This window comes from Berkeleyomyces rouxiae, assembly GCF_048999995.1.
Source record: "Berkeleyomyces rouxiae strain 22BRR77 chromosome Unknown BrBRR77_ptg000002l, whole genome shotgun sequence".
In the NCBI taxonomy this organism is placed as follows: Eukaryota; Fungi; Ascomycota; class Sordariomycetes; order Microascales; family Ceratocystidaceae; genus Berkeleyomyces; species Berkeleyomyces rouxiae.
Window position 1 is genome coordinate 4720633 of NW_027396492.1, and position 17960 is coordinate 4738592.

The 17960-nt window shown below is 52.1% G+C and overlaps 5 protein-coding genes across 5 annotated transcripts; 3 read left to right on the plus strand and 2 right to left on the minus strand.

Moving 5' to 3' along the window:
• Window positions 1–1445: 1445 nt before the first annotated feature.
• Window positions 1446–6230, plus strand: BROUX77_002893 (uncharacterized protein; the record flags this gene model as incomplete). Its single annotated transcript, XM_073747483.1, has 3 exons — window positions 1446–1584; window positions 1977–5797; window positions 5856–6230. The coding sequence occupies 3 exons, from the start codon at window positions 1446–1448 to the stop codon at window positions 6228–6230; spliced, it is 4335 nt and encodes a 1444-aa protein (XP_073607975.1).
• An 830-nt stretch (window positions 6231–7060) lies between these two features.
• Window positions 7061–9343, plus strand: BROUX77_002894 (uncharacterized protein; the record flags this gene model as incomplete). Its single annotated transcript, XM_073747484.1, has 4 exons — window positions 7061–7090; window positions 7164–7478; window positions 7551–9126; window positions 9195–9343. 4 exons carry the CDS (start codon window positions 7061–7063, stop codon window positions 9341–9343), a joined length of 2070 nt encoding a protein of 689 aa, XP_073607976.1.
• A 448-nt stretch (window positions 9344–9791) lies between these two features.
• BROUX77_002895 (uncharacterized protein) lies at window positions 9792–11767 on the minus strand (the record flags this gene model as incomplete). Its single annotated transcript, XM_073747485.1, has 3 exons — window positions 9792–10966; window positions 11031–11335; window positions 11409–11767. The coding sequence occupies 3 exons, from the start codon at window positions 11765–11767 to the stop codon at window positions 9792–9794; spliced, it is 1839 nt and encodes a 612-aa protein (XP_073607977.1).
• Window positions 11768–12594: 827 nt separating this feature from the next.
• On the plus strand, window positions 12595–13516 carry BROUX77_002896 (uncharacterized protein; the record flags this gene model as incomplete). The annotated part of the gene is made up of 2 exons (XM_073747486.1): window positions 12595–13300; window positions 13368–13516. The coding sequence occupies 2 exons, from the start codon at window positions 12595–12597 to the stop codon at window positions 13514–13516; spliced, it is 855 nt and encodes a 284-aa protein (XP_073607978.1).
• A 535-nt stretch (window positions 13517–14051) lies between these two features.
• On the minus strand, window positions 14052–15313 carry BROUX77_002897 (uncharacterized protein; the record flags this gene model as incomplete). The annotated part of the gene is made up of 4 exons (XM_073747487.1): window positions 14052–14263; window positions 14501–14654; window positions 15017–15046; window positions 15212–15313. The coding sequence occupies 4 exons, from the start codon at window positions 15311–15313 to the stop codon at window positions 14052–14054; spliced, it is 498 nt and encodes a 165-aa protein (XP_073607979.1).
• Between the last annotated feature and the right edge of the window lie 2647 nt (window positions 15314–17960).

The following is a 17960-nucleotide window of genomic DNA, read 5'->3' on the forward strand; positions in this document are numbered from 1 at the left end:
TGCAGTGAGTGGATGGGCGATATGGGATCATGGGCAGGTTTTGTGCTGTTTCGGCGGGCAGCAGAGCGTTGCCCAGCGTCCTGCGTAGCATTCCGGAGGGCAAGGAGAATGGGGGTTGCTGATTGGCTAGAGCTTGGGTAGTCACAGGATTTACAGTGGGTTACACGCTAGGCGAGAGAGTCAAATGCCAGACGGACGGCTAAACGAAACGAAACGTTGACAAGAGGGCAGGTAGATTGCGTTGATATGGGTAGAGAGGAAGAAAAACAGAAATGGGTTGGTTGGTGGATTGGCGATGTGTGAGAGCATAGGCATATACATGTGGAAATGCATGCATATTTGGCTATATGTGCAACGAGTATACGGGGCGGGGCCGTCGGCAGTGGTTCTGTGACGCAGTGAATATCATTGTGTGGGAGGCCATGAGGAAGATGGTTGACATCTTCAAGAGAGCCATTGGGAACGCTGGATGACGCCGAATGTGTGAACATGTGCTGATTGTGTTCAAGTAGTCAACGAGTTGGTTATTAGTAGAGATTCCAGTAGTTGGTACAAGATGTTGTACATGCGTACAGGTACATACATACATAGAGCAGACTTATATAGATGCAAGAGTGGACATTATTTGTACAGGCAGTTGCCGCCTGTATGGATACCAGCTTTCCTAGTAAGCAATACCATACCTGCCTGCATTGATTTTCAGGCCCGTCTCGCGTGTCCCTTTTTCGTGCTGCTGTGTTGTTCTATTTCATTTCCTCCCTCAGCTGGCATTTATTTTGCTCTCTTCCATTTTTGCCTCTTGTTTTTCTCTTCGCGCTCGCTCTTCTCTCGCAGCTCCTTTTTCTCATATCTGTGTATGCCGTCTTACATAAGTCTTAGTTCTTTGCCCATCGTATTCTTTCCTTGATTTTGTTAATTGTTTCTATTTATCACGGTACTTTTATAGCTTGGCTGCTGTCGCTTCCCGCTGCTCCCTCTCCATCTCCATCTACAGCTTCCTCCGCTTATTTGCTTTTGCTGCCCTCACTCGAGGCCCGCCCATTGGAGCTCGCTTTCTCACGGCTTGCCTTTGCTGCCCTCGACGGCACTGTGCCGCCTGTCGCGCCGTAATCCCAAATCTCCCGACACCCGCATCATATATACACGCTACTGCTCCCATCTTCAGCTGGAGCTGTTTTATCTAGTCCCTTTGCTTGTCTTGCCCCTGGATATTCATTGGATTTTTTTTGGGCAGTGCTTCACAATTGACTAAAACCCTCTTTCCCGATCCCCGTCGGGAGCTTGGATGTGACAACAAGCTGTAACAGGGCTGGACCATCTTGTTTGCCTCACCACTCGACAACCCGACGACTCCCAAGCGACGCGATACTACACCTCCGACTGTCCTCTAACAGGCACGCCGTTGTTTCTCTGTCTTCACCAACATACATATACATCTCTCCACCATGTCGGACGACGTCTCACAGTTTCTTCAGCAGGTGGAGGAGCTCAAGGGCCGCCGCATAGAAGAGGACGAGGCCAGATCTCGCGAGCTGGAGGAACGCATTATGCAGGAGAGAAGCGAGAGAGCTGCCCGCCGTGCCGGTAAGTCGTGACGACGCTCGCTTGAGCATCGCACTCCGAAATATCAATATGTCCTCATAGCGCTTTGGCTCTGCTTCGCAATCATGTGAAGTCTCCCCTGTGCAAGCCTGTGTGGCCCCCCACCCCCGTCCAAGCTTCCAAACTACCCATCCTGTGCTTTTTGGCAGGCCTGGTTTCCGGGCCAGCACGGGGCAATACGATTAAAGTGAATCCAGCTCAGTGGGGTGGCTTGAGTTTGTTTTGTTGTCTTATTTACTTTTTGTTATGCTTCTGGTTTCCTGCCAAGCTTTTTTCAACGACGCATACTTGCGACGAGACGATTCACCCTTCCTTTTTTCTTTTGATTTTATATGCATGATCTTGAGCTAACGTTTCAAACCCTCACTTGCTAGAACGGGCCAGATCTATCTCTCCTCAAAAAACATCGCCCGCTAAAAATCCTGTCCTCCTCCAACGATCAAGTGTAGTCGTCACTGACAATCTCCGACTCGAGTCGCCCTCCTACCGCAGCTCAAAACAGTCTGGAGATCTGAAGATGGATTCCTACTCAACCTCGCCTACCAAGGAAAATGACCTGTCGCTTCGGAATGGCGGAATTGACTCTAAGCGACATGATTCCACGCCCTCTGGAATACGGCCATCCCGCGAACCATCAACCCCCTCATGGCAACGCCGGCCTTCTCAATCTCCCGACAAGAGCGATAGACGCGCGCGTGCTCTGTCTGTCCTGGGAACTGAGAACACTCTTTCTAGGGGAAACACGCCTTCAGAGCCATCTGTATCTCCCAGTCGCGAACAGACCTTGACCAAGGACCAAATTGCCCACGCCCTGAGCTCGAAAGAGTCTGCTTGGTTCCGCCAAACTGCCGATCGTGGTGCTAATTCTGCGGCGTATCGCCGGACTCAAGTAGAGGATGATGATCGCTCAGATTTAGGCTCCTCAAAACAGGGCCTGGCTGGCATGGTCCCTGAACAACTCACTGCTTCAGGCGGCGCGCGCAACGGCTCTCTTGACTTGGGTGCCTTCACTAAGCTTGATCCCCCCTCAGTCAATCCTGAGAGCTACGATAATTCGCGTGCTGAGCGCTCACCCTCTAGTCGCATGTCTAACAGACCTATCTCACCGACTAAAGGTCTTGGTGGCTTTGTGCAAAGTGCGATGATGAAAAGATCTGACAGTGTCAAGCGTTGGAGTGTCACATCTCCCGCCGGTCTAGCACGAGCTGAGTCAATTGCCGCGAACAGAACTGGAAACCGGCCCAGTAGTCATGTACATGCAACTCCAGCACAAAAGTCACGACCCTCGTCTCGTCAAGATTTTGATGAAGTAGAGAAGGGTGTGGGAAGTCCATCTCCTGCTATACAGCCAGCGGACCCGATTTTCGACCCTTCGTATGTTTCCAAGAACCCGGCTTCCAACATGGACAAAGAAGTTGGTGGTCTCACCAGAAATGCCGACAAGATAACCCCTCCATCAAGCCCTTCAAAGTCAATGGACACGCGACGTTGGAGCCCGACCAAGGCTAGTTGGCTCGAAACTGCTCTCAACAAGCCGGAATCCCCGAAGAAATCCCATGCTCCTTCACTTTCACAACCTGCCTGGATGATCGAGTTGAACAAGGCCAAAGCCCATAAAACGGGTGGTGGTACAAAGCCTGAGCCGGAAAGCACCAAGAGCCCTTCTATCAAACATGAAGTCAAGATTGGTGGTCTAATGCGTAACATTCCCATGGGCTCAACTTCTTCTCCCACCCCTGCGTCTGGTGCCTTTCCTCCTCCCACCACGACCTCTACCGTTGGTACCGAAATAACCCATGAAAAGTCCACATCGCCGACAATGGCACCTGAAGAAATCAAGCCCGTTGTCAAGAGGCCTTCGGCTCCAGCCATCTCATCAAAGCCCAAGCCCGAAATTCCCATCTCCAGCTCAAACAAGGTTGACTTCCGCTCTACCCTCAAGACTCGTAAAACAGCACCCTCTGTATCTGAAGCCGGTGGTGACCCTAATGAACTCAAAACCGTCTTTGGTAGCCTGCGCAAAACCACCACCCAAAATTATGTGGCTCCCGACGCACTAAAAAACACGATTTTGAAAGGAAAGAGTGCCCTCGCAGTAACTGGTGGTCCCAAGAAGAGCGATATCAAAGACGAATTCAAGCAGGACATTCTTCAGAAAAGAGAGTCTTTCAAGCAGGCGCAGCTGGACGGACGTGGTGTCAGGACAAACTCTGGATCTGTATCGCGATCCGAAATGCCTGAAGGCTTGGAACGATTCAAGCAAATTGGCCGTGGTTCAGTCTCTGGCTTATCATTTTCCCCAGCGTCCAAGTCAATAATGTCTCCGCCAACACCAGCCAAGCCTTCTTCTATTTCTATGCGACAAAATATGCAATCTGTTGAGAATGCTACCCAGAAACTCACCCAAAAGGTTCATGAAGGGGCCTCGAAGCCCAAAACAGAGCCTACCGTTAAGGCATTCGGGCGTCCTTTAGGCAGTGGCATTGATGGTGCATTTAACAATTCACTTGCAGGCCTGCTAGCCCGCGGACCTCCCCCAATGCCATCTGAATCTAGCAGCAAGAACACTGCTACTGGGTCTATTTCTAGCCCTGCGGCTGTTCTCTCTGGCACTACCGAGACCCCTACTGCTCCTGGTCCTACGCTTACACATCTCACCAAGGGCAGAGCCCGTGGACCTCGCAGAAAGGCGCCGTCTAGTAAGCCTGCCACCTCGCTGAACCCTGCTCCCGTCAAGGGGCTTGTTTCCCCTCTCGTTGAAAAGAAGCCTGAACCAGTTCTCGTGTCTCCTAGAACAGAGGATGTCAAGATAGGACCGGACTCAAACGCCGATCTCGTGCCCGTCAAGCTCGTTCAGGAGATCCCTCTCAGTCTGGAAGACCCCAAGGCTGCTCCTCCTAAATCCGGACCAGTATCTGCGGCTCGCAAGCCCTGGCAACCTGTCATGACTCCCGCTTCCAGCACCGACAAGGCGTCACAACTCACTGGCGCCCGACCTCTGCTCTCAATAACCAACAAGCCCACGCCACCTAAACCTGAAATGAAAGGGTTCTTTTCTTCTAGAATGAACATCCCGACCCCTTCGCTCCCGCCTCGTGCTGAAATCAAGGATGAACGTCGTGCTCCCGTACAGCCTCCTTTCACCTGCACCCTCTCTCCTCCTGCTGCCCCCTCGGAGTCAACTTCCGAAAATGTCGAGCACGGTGCTCCCATGACTCCCAAATCGTTCAGAGCCTCAGGCGCAAAAACCCCATCTAAGGATGTCTCTGCAGAACTCCCGATGTGCAGCAGCCATGCCAGTCCCACTCCCAAGGCCATTTCTGCTCAGGCTACTGGCAACAGTGGTCCGGGTACCCCTAGGTCACTGACCAAGCCTGCAATGGACGCAGCTGCTGCCTTGTCCGAGTTCTTTGGCGATAAGAAGCCTCAGCGTGACTACCGTGTTGACACAGCGGATATCCTAACGAAGCGTCCCCGAAGCTCTCAGGTGGCCAAGACTCTTGCTCTCAAGCTTTTTCAGTTGTCGGGCGACGGGCGCCAAATCCCTGTTCTTCCCCACAACGAACGGGTTCTCTTCCAGCAAGAAATGTACATTTGCATTCACAGTTTCGTGTCTGCATCTGGTGAGACCACCGCGCAGGTGTACTTTTGGGCTGGCGACGAGGTACCGGCTGCAGAGGTTGAGGATTCGCAGGTCTTTGCCAATCGCGAGGCCAAAGCCGCCGCTGCCAGTCTCATCCACATGGCCCAAGGGCGAGAAACCGCCGAGTTCATTGACGCTCTTGGTGGTGTCGTAATTATTCGTCGGGGGTCAAGCAACAAGTTTGATTCGCTTTCGCCCAGTATGCTTTGCGGCCGTAGGCATCTAGGCCAGGTTGTCTTTGATGAGATTGACTTTTCATCAGCCAACCTTTGCTCCGGATTTCCTTATTTAATTACAAAGGGCGGACGTTGCGTGTTATGGAAGGGAAAGGGCAGTGATGTCCAGGAACTCAGCTGTGCTCGGCTGATTGGTATGGACTTGACGCTGATGGGTGAACTTGAGGAAGTTGATGATGGTCATGAGCCTGAATCCCTGTGGGCGATGTTTAACGGCAACCCCAAGCCACACTCGGCTGACCACTGGCGCTTGAAGCCCAACTATGACATGTACAGTTCTCGTTTGTTCAAGTCTGATGCATTGATCAAAGAACAGGTCAGTTAATTCACTGTACTCGCCATCGCGCTTATTCTTCTAACCTTTTTGACTCTAGATTGTGGAATTGAGCCCATTTAACCAGGCTGACCTGCAATCAACCAACATTTACATCATTGACGCCTTCTTCGAAATGTACATCATTGTTGGTGCAAAGGCACAGACTCAATATGCGTCATTCCGTAATGCGCTTGACTTTGCGCAGGAGTATGCCATTCTCGCCAGCGGCATGGAGGACCGGCCCTTTGTGCCAATTTCAACAGTTGTTCTCGAAGGCATTCCGCGGGATCTCAAAAGCGTTTTCCGCAAATGGTCTGATGAGAGAAGCCCTACTCTCACAGCATCTACAACCGAGACTGGCTCGGGTCTCAAGCGAGCCCGCAGTCTCCGGATTGTGCCTCTGACACACGCTCTACAGGCATTCTTAGAGTAGACTTGCAATAAGACAAGAGACACGGGGGATAAGTGCAATGAGGCTAGAGTTGCCGTGTATATATATTGTTTAGAGGTTTGTGGTTACATGTTGACTGGTCTTTAGATGAGGATGACTTTCACTTACTAGCTGTTCGTTATTCATTAAAACTCAACATAATTGCCCTCAACGCTGCATCTGTCAAGCGTAACCCTAGTCTTAACCAAAGTCTTTTCCCCTGTAGCTTTGTCTATGTGGCCTGTAGTTTTCGCACAGGGCTAAGTAGATCCTGACACCAAAAACGGGTTATTCTCGCGTAAAAGTCACGTGAAACTTAACTTTGGGACCTGGTAGCTGCCCAGTTAGCGCTAGCGTGGGTGCGGAATCCCTCTGAGCCAGAAGCCAGATATTCAGGATCACATCTTTGTCACCAACCAAATATTGTGTAGAGCCACCTTCACCTTCTCTTGATCTTCTTACTGGCCACACACACCGGCTTTGTGCGCATGGCAGCGACGTGTCCGTCTTTTTTTCTTTCTTGTTTCTTCCTCTCGTTCAGATTTCTTCTTTGCAAAAATCCACAAGACTGCTTGTCCTCTTTCTTGTTGCTTCCTCGATTTTATAAGCATCCATCTCCCAAGAGGCCAGTTGAGCATTTGTTTCTTTGTCTCTCGAGCCGCTCTTCATTTCTACTCTTCTCGGTGATTCTAGTATCGTCTTGTGCTACTCCGGAGCGACCACTTCTACTGGTCTTGCTGGCTCTCTTGTTCCTCGCCAAGCGGTTGCCGCCGTTTCTTAAAACACAAAGGAAGCCGTCAATTTGCAGGAAATCTGCACTGTGACTCCTCATCATGAGCTCCGAATACTCCTACGATGAAGATGTAAGCAGCATCTGTGATTGCAGCCTTCTTTGCCTGTCTACAATTGCCCGCTAACCATAATGCCACCCAACAGCTCCAATTCTTCCCCTTTTTCGCCGGTGCTGCTGCTGCCGTCGTAGCCATCCCGCTTACCATCAACCTCTTCTCCTCGTCCCCGGACATAACGGCTAAAACCCCCCACATCGCCACCGACTTTAAGGCAGAGCACCACGATGTGATAAAAGGCCTTCGTGCCTCGCAAAAGCGCAAGAACCGCAAGGTCAAGACAGCCCTGGTGGCCATCTTGGCTTGGATTGCCCTGGGCGTGTCTATTTACCTTGTTAGCATCCGTGCTGAGCCGGAAGATATTGCGCTTTACAACCCCTACGATATTCTCGGCTTAGCTGAAGTAAGCTTTTTCTGATACCCTTGAAGTATTGGGCCGTCAAACATGCGTTGCTAATACATTGTTTTACTACAGTCTGCCACCGAAAAGGAGATTAAGAGCAAGTACCGCAAGCTGTCTCTCCGCTTCCATCCCGACAAGATCCGTCCTGACCCGGCCAAGAACGAGACACTCGAGAGCCTCAATGCCCATTACGTTGATCTCACTAAGGCCTACCAGTCTCTAACGAACGAGGAAATTCGTAACAACTGGCTTCAGTATGGACACCCCGACGGCAAGTCTCTGGACTTGTCCTTCGGTATTGCCCTGCCTAAGTGGGTTGTTTCTGAGGGCAATGGAAAATACGTGGTTTTGGCCTATGCCGTTCTCCTCGGTGTTCTTCTTCCCTTCTACGTCAGCCGTTGGTGGTACGGAACCCAGCGCATGAGCAAGGAGGGTGTTCTCATGGAAAGCGCCAACAATCTCTTCCGCCAGTACACAGATGACATTGATGAGGGTGGAATTATTACCATTCTCAGTTCTGGTGCTGAGTACAAGGACATGATTCGCAAGGACAAGGCTGACAGTGGCCTGGCCAAGATTGAAGCCCGCATCTCAGCGCTTTTAACAACTAAGAACCGTGAAAAGCTCGAGGAGATGGATGACTCCGTGCGTCGCAAGCCTTTGGCACTTCTGTGGGCCCATATTCATCGTGTCGAGCTCGAAGATGCTGCTTTGAACAAGCTCAAATTTGAGGTCGCTCCTGTAGCGCGTAGCCTGGTGCAGGCCTTCACTGGTATTACTCTTGCCTATGGCTTCACAGGCCCCATTATCGCCTCGTTCCACACCGCACAAAATATTGTGCAGGCCATCCCTCCCAAAGCCTCGGCCCTACTTCAGCTGCCTTTCTTTTCTAAGAAGACTGTCGAAGCCATTGACGGTGACTCCAAGACTCACGTTAGCCTCCGCCAGTTCATGTCTCTTCCCGATTCCCACCGCAAGCACTTGGCTGTGACCAAGGGTGGTCTAACTGAAGATGAGTACAAGACTGCCATGGGCGTTGCCAAGCAAATCCCTTACTTCCAGGTCGAGAAGGCCTTCTTTAAGGTTACGGGCGAACGCTTTATTACCCCTTCCTCTCTGGTCAGTCTTGTTGTCAAGGGCCGTGTGATTCCGCCTGGCAGCGAGAAGGTTCCCGATGTTGATGAGCATGACCTGGAAGACCTCGACCCTGCCGAGGATGATTTGGATGCCCTGACTGGCCGCAAGAAGAAGGCCATCAAGGATACCGAGGGCAAGGTCGTCTCTGTCGAGGAAGAACATATCCTACCTACTCTAACCTACGCCCCTCGGTTTGCGCGCGACTTTACTCCCAGCTGGTACATCTTCCTGACAGACTCGAAGCAGGGCAAGATGGCTGTGCCTCCGTTCAAGTTCTCTGCCTTCGATCAACCCATAGTGACAGCAGATGGCAAGCCTACTTTCAATGTTCAGACCATGAAGGCCATGTTTGCTGCGCCTCCTTCCCCCGGCGACTACACATTTGTGATGCACTTGGTGTGTGACAGCTATGTTGGTCTTGATACCAAGATGGAGGTGACGTTGCATGTGGAGGATGGAAGCAAGGCAGCTCAAATCGAAGCTGAGGACGAAATCAGCGAGCCTGAAGAGGGTAAGTCACTCCGAGTTGCTTGTATTGTTTTTGGATATGTGTGTTTACTAACTGAAACTGTGCTGCAGATTCCATTGCTGGTGCCATGCACATGCTCAAGACCGGCAAGATGCCTAGTCCTGCTGCGGACTCGGACGATGAGTCAGGCACGGACGACGATGTGGACGACGACACTAGTGATACCAATACTGACACGGAAGACGAGGGCAGCTTATAAACGCGCATTTGTTTTTTTCTCCCCCTGTTGTCGGTTTTATTTTCCTTTAAATTTAAACTCCCGTGTACCTTGTGTTATAGGTCTCTGTTTGTATTATTTACTTGCACGCCATCCATTCTTTGGCCTTTTCCATACCCAGCCTTCGCTTCTCTTCTACTTGTTCTCTATTTTGTCTATAATATGTTTCAACTGGTTATGTTTTTGTTGTTGTAATCTTGACTGGCTCCCAGTTGCATGAAACACGGCAAAACGGATCTTGATGACCTCCCATGCTGGAATACTAGATATAGTGCTGTTTGATAGCCATTACTATAATTCGTCATGCGTATTAAATTGGTACTGCAAAAGAAAGGGAAGATTGAGGTGTCTACTGATTCATTTTCATTCAGAAGACAAATCATAGAGGGATGGTAATGTAAGTCCGTCCATACATACAAAACTATGAGCGTCAACAAACCCGCACGCCACAAACTTCAACGCCTTTAGTCTCAATCCGCACGCTCCGCTCAAAGTACATGTCCATCACGCTCTCCACAAAGTTTGTATCTGCGACACTCCACACATCCAGCCCCATAGCTTCCAGAACATGGCTCCCGACGCGTGTGCCCCTTGACTCCAGGCTGTCGTCCAGTACGAGCAAGTGCTCATCATCATAGTCTCCAGCGCCAGCGGGGGAAGTGTCACCAGCATCGTCTCCGGCATCCAATGCGCTGCAGTCCACCTCAACTGCCGATGGGGACGCCAAAGTGGTGGCAGCAACGTCGGCAGCGACGCCGAGGATCTGCGCCGTCAGCCGGTGGAAGTATGCAACAATGGCCAGGTTCGTCCGCGTGGGCGGGTCCTGCAGGCTCGTGGGCGCCGGGGCGGAGAGCGAGGCGCGGCGCGACGCGTGCGGGCTGTGGTGCGGGGGAGTGTCTTGGTCGGCGTCGTTGTCGCGGTAGCGCGTGTGCGGTGCAGACCCGGGCGGTGGCCCTGGTGCGGGTGCGGGAGAGATGAGGTTTGCGAGGAGGGTGGCGTCGGCGGCTTCTTCGTCTAGCGCGATGCTGTGTGCCTGCTCGCCGGCGCTGGCCCACCACATGAAGCCTGTGTAGGCCAGGGCGGTCCAGGTCATGGGCTCGACGAGCTCGGCGATGGTGGTGTCGGATGCTTCGGGTGGTGGAACTATGGAGGCGCGGCGGGGGAACTCTTGGTCGCCATGGTCAGGGGAGGTGCTGGTGGTGGATGGGGGTTGTGGTGCTGAGAGTTGGGCTAGGCCAGCCTTCAGGGCAGTGTAGCGGCGGAGATCGCGTTGTGAGGCTTTGATGGGTGCGCCGGATGAGGTCTGCAGGGTCGGCCATTGCTTGAGGTTGTCTGGGCGGGTGGCGGTGGACGGAGAAGGGAGGGTGACGAGAACATCCCAAAGGGTTTGTTTACAGGCGAAGATGCTGTCGGTTGTGCAGGCGATCCAGCCGCTGCCTGTGTCATCGGGAGTGCGGGTGCGCAAAGATTCGAGATTTGAGGCTAGCAGGGGGATGTCATGGACTCCGATTGTGAAGAGCGGGCGCAAGCACTGGGTCGGTGAGCCGGGAGGGAGGATATCAGTGAGTGAGGACGGGATGTTGCTCAAGATGGAGAGATCGTAGACTGGAGGAGCGCATAGTGGTTAGCGTAACTGTCGTGTGCTTCCGCTTTGAAGACAGCGTCATACCAAAGTCATTCACTTCGTGAACTGGCGCATGGCACGAGATCAAGATGCGCTTGCGCAATAATGAGGCGCGAAACAACGGGAATATAAGCGGGCCAAACGAGTCAAGCAATCTAGTGATGCTATATGCAGGATGGTTGATTTCTAGGCTTGCAGAGGCTCCGAAGGTGCTCGTTGACGGAGATGAAAGCGGCGCCGGAACATGCGCACTATCTGCTGTCGCATTTGGGGCGCCTGGAAGATTCGCGGCATGGGCTTTCCAGTAGGCCTCGAGGAGGGCTGTCTTGGTCATATCCACGGCAAGTTGCCTGTTGAAAACAGAGAGTAATCCTGTGTTAGGAGATGGTCTTGGACGAAAGATACAAGTTACGCTGCACTTACTGCGCCAGCTCCTGAACGCCCGCGGTGTGTTGCCATGCGCGACCGAGCCTGCCGTAGCTCAGCGGCACCAGGACTCCGACAGCCAACATGCGCGCGTTTCGCAGGTCTTCGTCGTCGACTTTGGCGTTGGCGAATGCGCTGAGGCCGGCGTACCCGCCCTCGTGCACAAAGTACACTAGATCCGAGGGCACCTCGTGCAGGCCCGACGGCAGCGACTTGAACTCGACAACATCGTCGAGCTGGATCTCGGGGGAGGCGGCTTGTTTCCACAGAAGCGTGTAGCCGGCTTTGACGTCGAATTCGATCAGGAAGAGGGCCGAGAGCGGCGGCGGGTCGGCAGTGGTGGTGGAGGGCGACATTTTTACGGCTGAGCGGTTGAACAGTGGATGGCAGTGTGGATGACGGACAGGAAGGACAAAGAAGCGACAGTGTGATTGGATTCAAACCAAAGGTCACTGTTCTCTCTGACTGGCGTGAACTAGAGCCTCAGCGCCGTCAGGGAACAGGGGAGCGATGTATAGAGCCGCGCTGGGTAGAGCAATTGAACACAAACTTGGCGAGAGGTAGCTGTTGGTAGGGAGGCGGGAATTGGCCAGCATGGGCTCATGGACGTTGGAACAAGAATCTCAACGTAATGAATGATGCGGCGTGTCTTGGACGTGGTGCCGTCTCGCAGAGCCTCGAGATTAAGCTGTGCGCACTTGGTGTAGTCTAGACTGCCAGCTGCCCGGGCTTCTGCCAGCTGCCGCCATCTGCTCTCATTGGCAGTCACATGCCGCCAACTCCCAGTGCATATTGCGCCGCTGCGCCGGCACTTATAGCGCCCCTCCAGCACGTCACCCGCTGAAAACACAGCAGGCGCCGCGCCCCAATATTGCGCCAGCGCTCCCCAACTTGCTCTTCCTGACCCCCAACGCTTTGCAGCCGGGAGGGTTCGACATGCATGTGTACATATGTACTTAAAGGTCTAACTGGCCCCTGGCACAGAATGAAGACGGCACACACAAAAAACAGAGCCCCGCCATTTTTTTTTCCCAAGCTCAAGCCCGCCCACCAAAAGCTGAACGGGCCACCCGTCTGACCTCGTTTCTTCGTGCTGCCGCCCGCTTCGTCGTCTTCTTTTAACCCGGGCTGACTCCCCCTTTCCCTCCCTTCTTTTTCCTCTTCTTCCCTCCTCCCTCCTGCCATGTGGATACTCGCCTTTCTCCAGTACTATGTACTGGCCACTCTTGCGCTCTTCATGCTGTCCGTGCTCGGTCTCTCCAAGGCGGGCTTCCTCGCCCGGTCCATGACTGTCTACATGAGCGGCCTCGTCGCATCGGCCGCCGGCTTTGTCGCCGCCATCGTGATGCGGATGGTGGGCCAGAACCATAGCACGCAGTGGTTCGGCGGCCGTGTCATGAAGTACATCTGCAGCACCTTGATGGGCCTCAACTTCTACGTCGTCGACCCCAAGAACCACCTGGGTACCTTGCGGCCCGCCGTCTTTGTCGGCAACCACCAGACCGAGCTGGACGTGCTGATGCTCGGCTGCATGTTCCCGCGCCACTGCAGCATCACCGCCAAGTCGTCGCTCAAGAAAATCCCCGTGCTCGGCTGGTTCATGGCCCTCAGCGGCGCCATCTTCATCGACCGCGCAAACAGCAAGGGCGCCCGTGGCGCCGTCTCGGCCGCCGGCCAGGAAATGAAGACGCGCAACCAGAGCGTCTACATGTTCCCCGAGGGCACCCGCAGCTACTCCAAGGAGCCCATGCTGCTGCCCTTCAAGAAGGGTGCCTTCCACCTCGCCGTTGAGACCGGCGTGCCGATTGTGCCCTGTGTCGTGGCCAACTACAGCCATGTGCTCTACTCCAAGGACTGGGTCTTTAACTCGGGCCGTATTCCCGTCAAGAGTAAGAAACCCCGTTGATTTCCGTGCATCTACTCCCACTGACTCCCCCTCTCTTTCCCTCCTTCTAGTCCTCGACCCTATCCCCACCAAGGGCCTGACCGCCGAAGACGTCGGTGAACTCTCCGAACGGGTCCGCAAGCTCATGTACGAGGAACTAATTGTCCTGACGTCCGAGGCTCAGGGCAAGAAGTTTGAGATGCCGCCCATGGAGTCTTGAAGCCCTCTCGCTTTTACTAGACACCCAGCCAGAGCTCCTTCTGTTTCTCTTTTCTTTCATCACCCTCTCCCTCCCGACCACTACAGCCATGCGTGGCAAAAGCTCATGCTAGACATATACCCAGTTTCCCGTATTCCCTGCTTCATGATACCTCATAAATGTCCACTCATGCGTTCCGTGGAATGAATGGCCTTCATTGTACCATAAACAACTAGAGAAAGCGGCGGCTTAGACTCCTTTTTTTAAATAACGAATATATCATGATTTCTACATTATTTCAACAGGCCAGGACCTTGACGATGGATGAATCGGTTGTATGTTATTTTGTACAAACAGGAATAGCAGAATAAGCCTGCAACTCCTGGTAGAAGAGGATCCTAATTTTAGGACAGCCGTAATGTAGCGTACACATCACGACAAGCATATCGGAAGCATATGAATAGCAGGTGCAGAGGAGGGGAATTGGACGTGTAATCAAATCATCAAGTCAAGTGCAGATTCAAAACTCGGCCATAATGCCATTGACCTTTAATATTTACTTCAGCAGGGTCTGCAGAGTCTCCAGAACCTCAAGCTCAACCTTAGCCTCAGCAACTTCGACCTCACTGCCAGAGCCGTTGGCGATCTTGGAGACCTCGGCAATCTGGGCGCGGACGGTGTCAGCGGAGAAGTCCTCCAGGGGGTAGGCCTCGGGGGCGTTGATGGACAGAGAAGAGTTGGGCTGGACAGTGGCAAATCCACCAGACACTAAGAGAAGAATTGTTAGTCAATTTGCAGGTCGGCGTGGAGCTTTGTGTTTTAGAATCTAGGTGAAGACGAAGCTGGTGAGACAAGCCGGAGGAGGGGAACACCTTATGTCAATGGCATTCCAACGAACCCTCTGATAAAGAACGCCCGAGTGTCATGCGGGTGTCTCCCTCCCTTTTGGACCTGAAAGGTCCAGCCCTTTCGCTTGGAGCCCGTGAATTCTTGGATATGACGTACGGAAGAACTTCTTGGTGGCGCCGCTCTCCTCGACAACCTCGACCAGACCAGCCTTCAGCTGCTCAATCGAGGGGACGTGGTTGGCCAGAACACCCATCTCACCCGACTCGGCGGGAATGTTGACCTGGACGACATCCTCGGACTTGTAGATCGCCTGTAAACCGGAGCAGGGCAGTTAGCGATCAATGGATCTCACACCATCGAGTAACTCGCAAGGTAATAAACATAAAAAAATCGACATCAAGCATTGGACATTCTCCAGTGACTGTTGGGGGCAATTGACTTCGTCGCGATTTGCGCCTGGTGGTTGTTATCGGGGAATATCGGAAGAAGTCGTCGAATGTGGTGATGGCTCAGATTGCGCGGGACATTCGGTGTTGGTGGTTTTTTACAGAGAGCTCATTCCGTGTGTATATCGCGTATTTGCCGTCGGAAATGTCAAATTGCACCCCAAACACACCCAATTGCAGCACCATGAACGTAAAAATTAAGAATTCAAGTCTCATTCTCTCATACCTGGAAGGGGAGCGACAGGCTCAGCTTGATCTAGAAGTCCACATCAAGAGTTAGTCAAAAACCCACTTGAACCGCCAATTGCGGTTTCCCGGCCGCCCGAGGAATTAGTGCAGAAAAGACACAAGGTTCAGAGCTATATTCCCGTAACCACTCGGCAAATCATGCCCAGCAGCCTGAGCATTGGCAGAAACTAACCTTCTCGGAGACGGCCTCGGCGTAGCCTCTGCGCTGGAGAGGCAGGCGGGCAGCAACTGGCCGGGCACGCAGCGCCACACGAGCCACGCGGAGAGAGTTCATTCTGAAGTGTTTTTGGGGGAGAGGGAGAGAGAGTAAAGGGCAAAGAAGACAGAGAGACACTCTGAGAGTTGGCAGAACAAGTCGCTCGAGAGAAGAGGGACAGAAGTGGTGATGTTCGGAGCTTGGGTGAGGAAATCGACGCTTGCTCGGCTATTTCCCGGGTGAATCAGGCTGGACTCGGAACCAAGCTTTCGCCTATCGGAATGAGTAGGTTTGGCACCAAGGTTCTACCACGTGCTCAGTCACGTGTACAGTTTGGTGACTAACCCTCTGTTGACCCTATTGGCTTCACGATACTAATGCCAAGCCTCACCGAGCTTTGTGCGACTCTGACCCTGATTCAACCAACGCATTCGGATGTCAGCAAAAGCCTTTTCCAATCGTCTTGTAATTCGTTCTGGTATGACTTTGACTCACTTACTCTGATGCCTAGTTTGTGCCAAGCCTCTCATAAGTCCTTTTTTTTCTGCAAGCAACTGTCGGTCTGTTTGGCGGCCAATACTGGCCAGTGCCTCAAGACAAGCCAAGAAGATACACACCGGTCATGTAGACTATAACGATGTATTTACGTTATATCTGCTCCTGGGTATAGTCTCACTGTTGTTTAAGGCCGAAAGCCCTTTCTCATGACTGCATTCCAGACATACTCCCTGCCTCACCTAATCAAGTACCACTACGCGTTTAAGTATGGTGTGTCTTTTCTGCAACTCGTTGAACAGGCGCTACATCAAGCCCCAGATTTCAATAACTATACACAATAAGATTATATATGTTCTATGTACTACCCCCTCCTCTCTTCGTTGTTTTAACTGATTGTCTCACACGCCACCACCACTACGGGCAAGTGTGTACAAGTGGCCACCCTCTCGGCCGCATTGTCCTCAGAACCACGTTATGATTGATAATAACCAGGAGAACAAGTAAAATGGCCTAATAGACTCGCATCAAGCGTGACAGCGAGTCATGAGACGTCATACCGCCAGGTTCAGCATGGTCTTTTCAGGCAGATCATGGCCATCTATTTGGTCGTGTCATCGGAGGGGAGTCATCCGCGGCCACAGCCACGAGGAGCTGCAGTGTCAGTGTAATCAGCCACACCACTGTCAGATTACCCACGGGATACCACCACTATAAACGGATGTCTACAGAGTGGTACTATGAGTTCTCGTGTCTGCCAAGTCTTACATCGTGCCAAGTACATATATATATGTGTATGTACAAGTAATGTCTGATGTGCACCAAAGCTCATTTTCAGTCTCTAATAGATCTCACCGCTGTGAATATTAGGACCGAAACAGTCTACTCTGTAAAGGAAGTTCAAAATTCAAGTTTAATCCGATTTGAAAGTATTTGTATATACACATATCCGTCTATACATACGCGGCATGTGCAGAATGACCGAGACAAAACATCAGAAAATCTTCCCTTTGGCCATGAACCAGCTCCATTTTCTGTGCTACATGAGCTTGGCATTTGAGCATTTACAAATCGTAGTTTTTATTCTATCCTAGGTACACTATGATTTACTAAATAGCAATGGTAATGGTCAAGTTTCCAAAGACATCTCGCCCTTGACCAAGGCTCGAAACTTGGACGTGATCTATTTCCCATTGTTTTAATAGACGCTGGCGCATCAAACATCTAGGCAAATATCGGCGACTTTTTCAGTATTCACTAGCTTAACAAGCACCCTCCCTACCCGGTAGCCGGTAACCGGTCTTTAGGTTTACAGTCTAAAGCTTGTATTCAAAGCTTGTTTTCCTCCCGGCCGTCTTCTTTGGGACTTTTCTTTGGTTTACGAGAACCACCCCGTCAACTCAAAACTATTGAGAGGAAGATGGGCAGTAAAGAAAAGAGCAGCTATCGGTGCTGAATCCTCCGCTGAGCCCGGCCGTTTTCAACTGATACTAGAATCCCTTCTCAGCTTGCACAAGCACGAGCTGCTGTGGTGCGCGTACAAGAAGAACGGTAGTTGTCGGTATACACGTGTATACAATACCTGATGGCATACACGTAGCATGCTCGACTGATGTCATGGGTTGCAGCAGCTTCGGCCGAACATCCAGCTCAGACTCGGGAAGAGAAAAGGGCTAGATTGGCAAGAGAGTGGTACTGTTGGTTTTCAAGAGGATTCTCTAGTCTCGTTGCAAAAGGATTAAGCCAGCTGCTGCTCCATTCCTACCAAGTCACGAGAACACAGCAATGTGCCTAGAATTTTCTGTCTATTTTGCCGCTGATTTTGCTGGCGTTCTCGGGTGTTCACTTGAATAGTACCAAGGGGGGTTGGGCTATCAAGAAAGACATCTTTAAGGCGCTTAGTTTAATCGCTATAGTTATCCGTGAACCAATGTCGATAACAACGTCATGCACTGTGTCCGTACTGGAAGAGCCGTTTCTGGCTTGACCTTTGCTATGTTTTGTTTGGTAGAAAGAGAGACTAGCAACTCTGGAAACTCCAGCTAGTCACGCTCGCCTCACCTGGTTATCCCACCCCCGAAACCTAGCCTTATACCAGACATATGCCGCAAGACAGGCTGCTCTTCCTCTCCTTGCCCCGAGCTTTCAGGGAAGTATCAAGGGCTCGAAAGAGGCAAGGCGCAGCCAGTGCAGGGGATTGGCAAGTCAGTGCATTAGTAGGCTTTGAGGG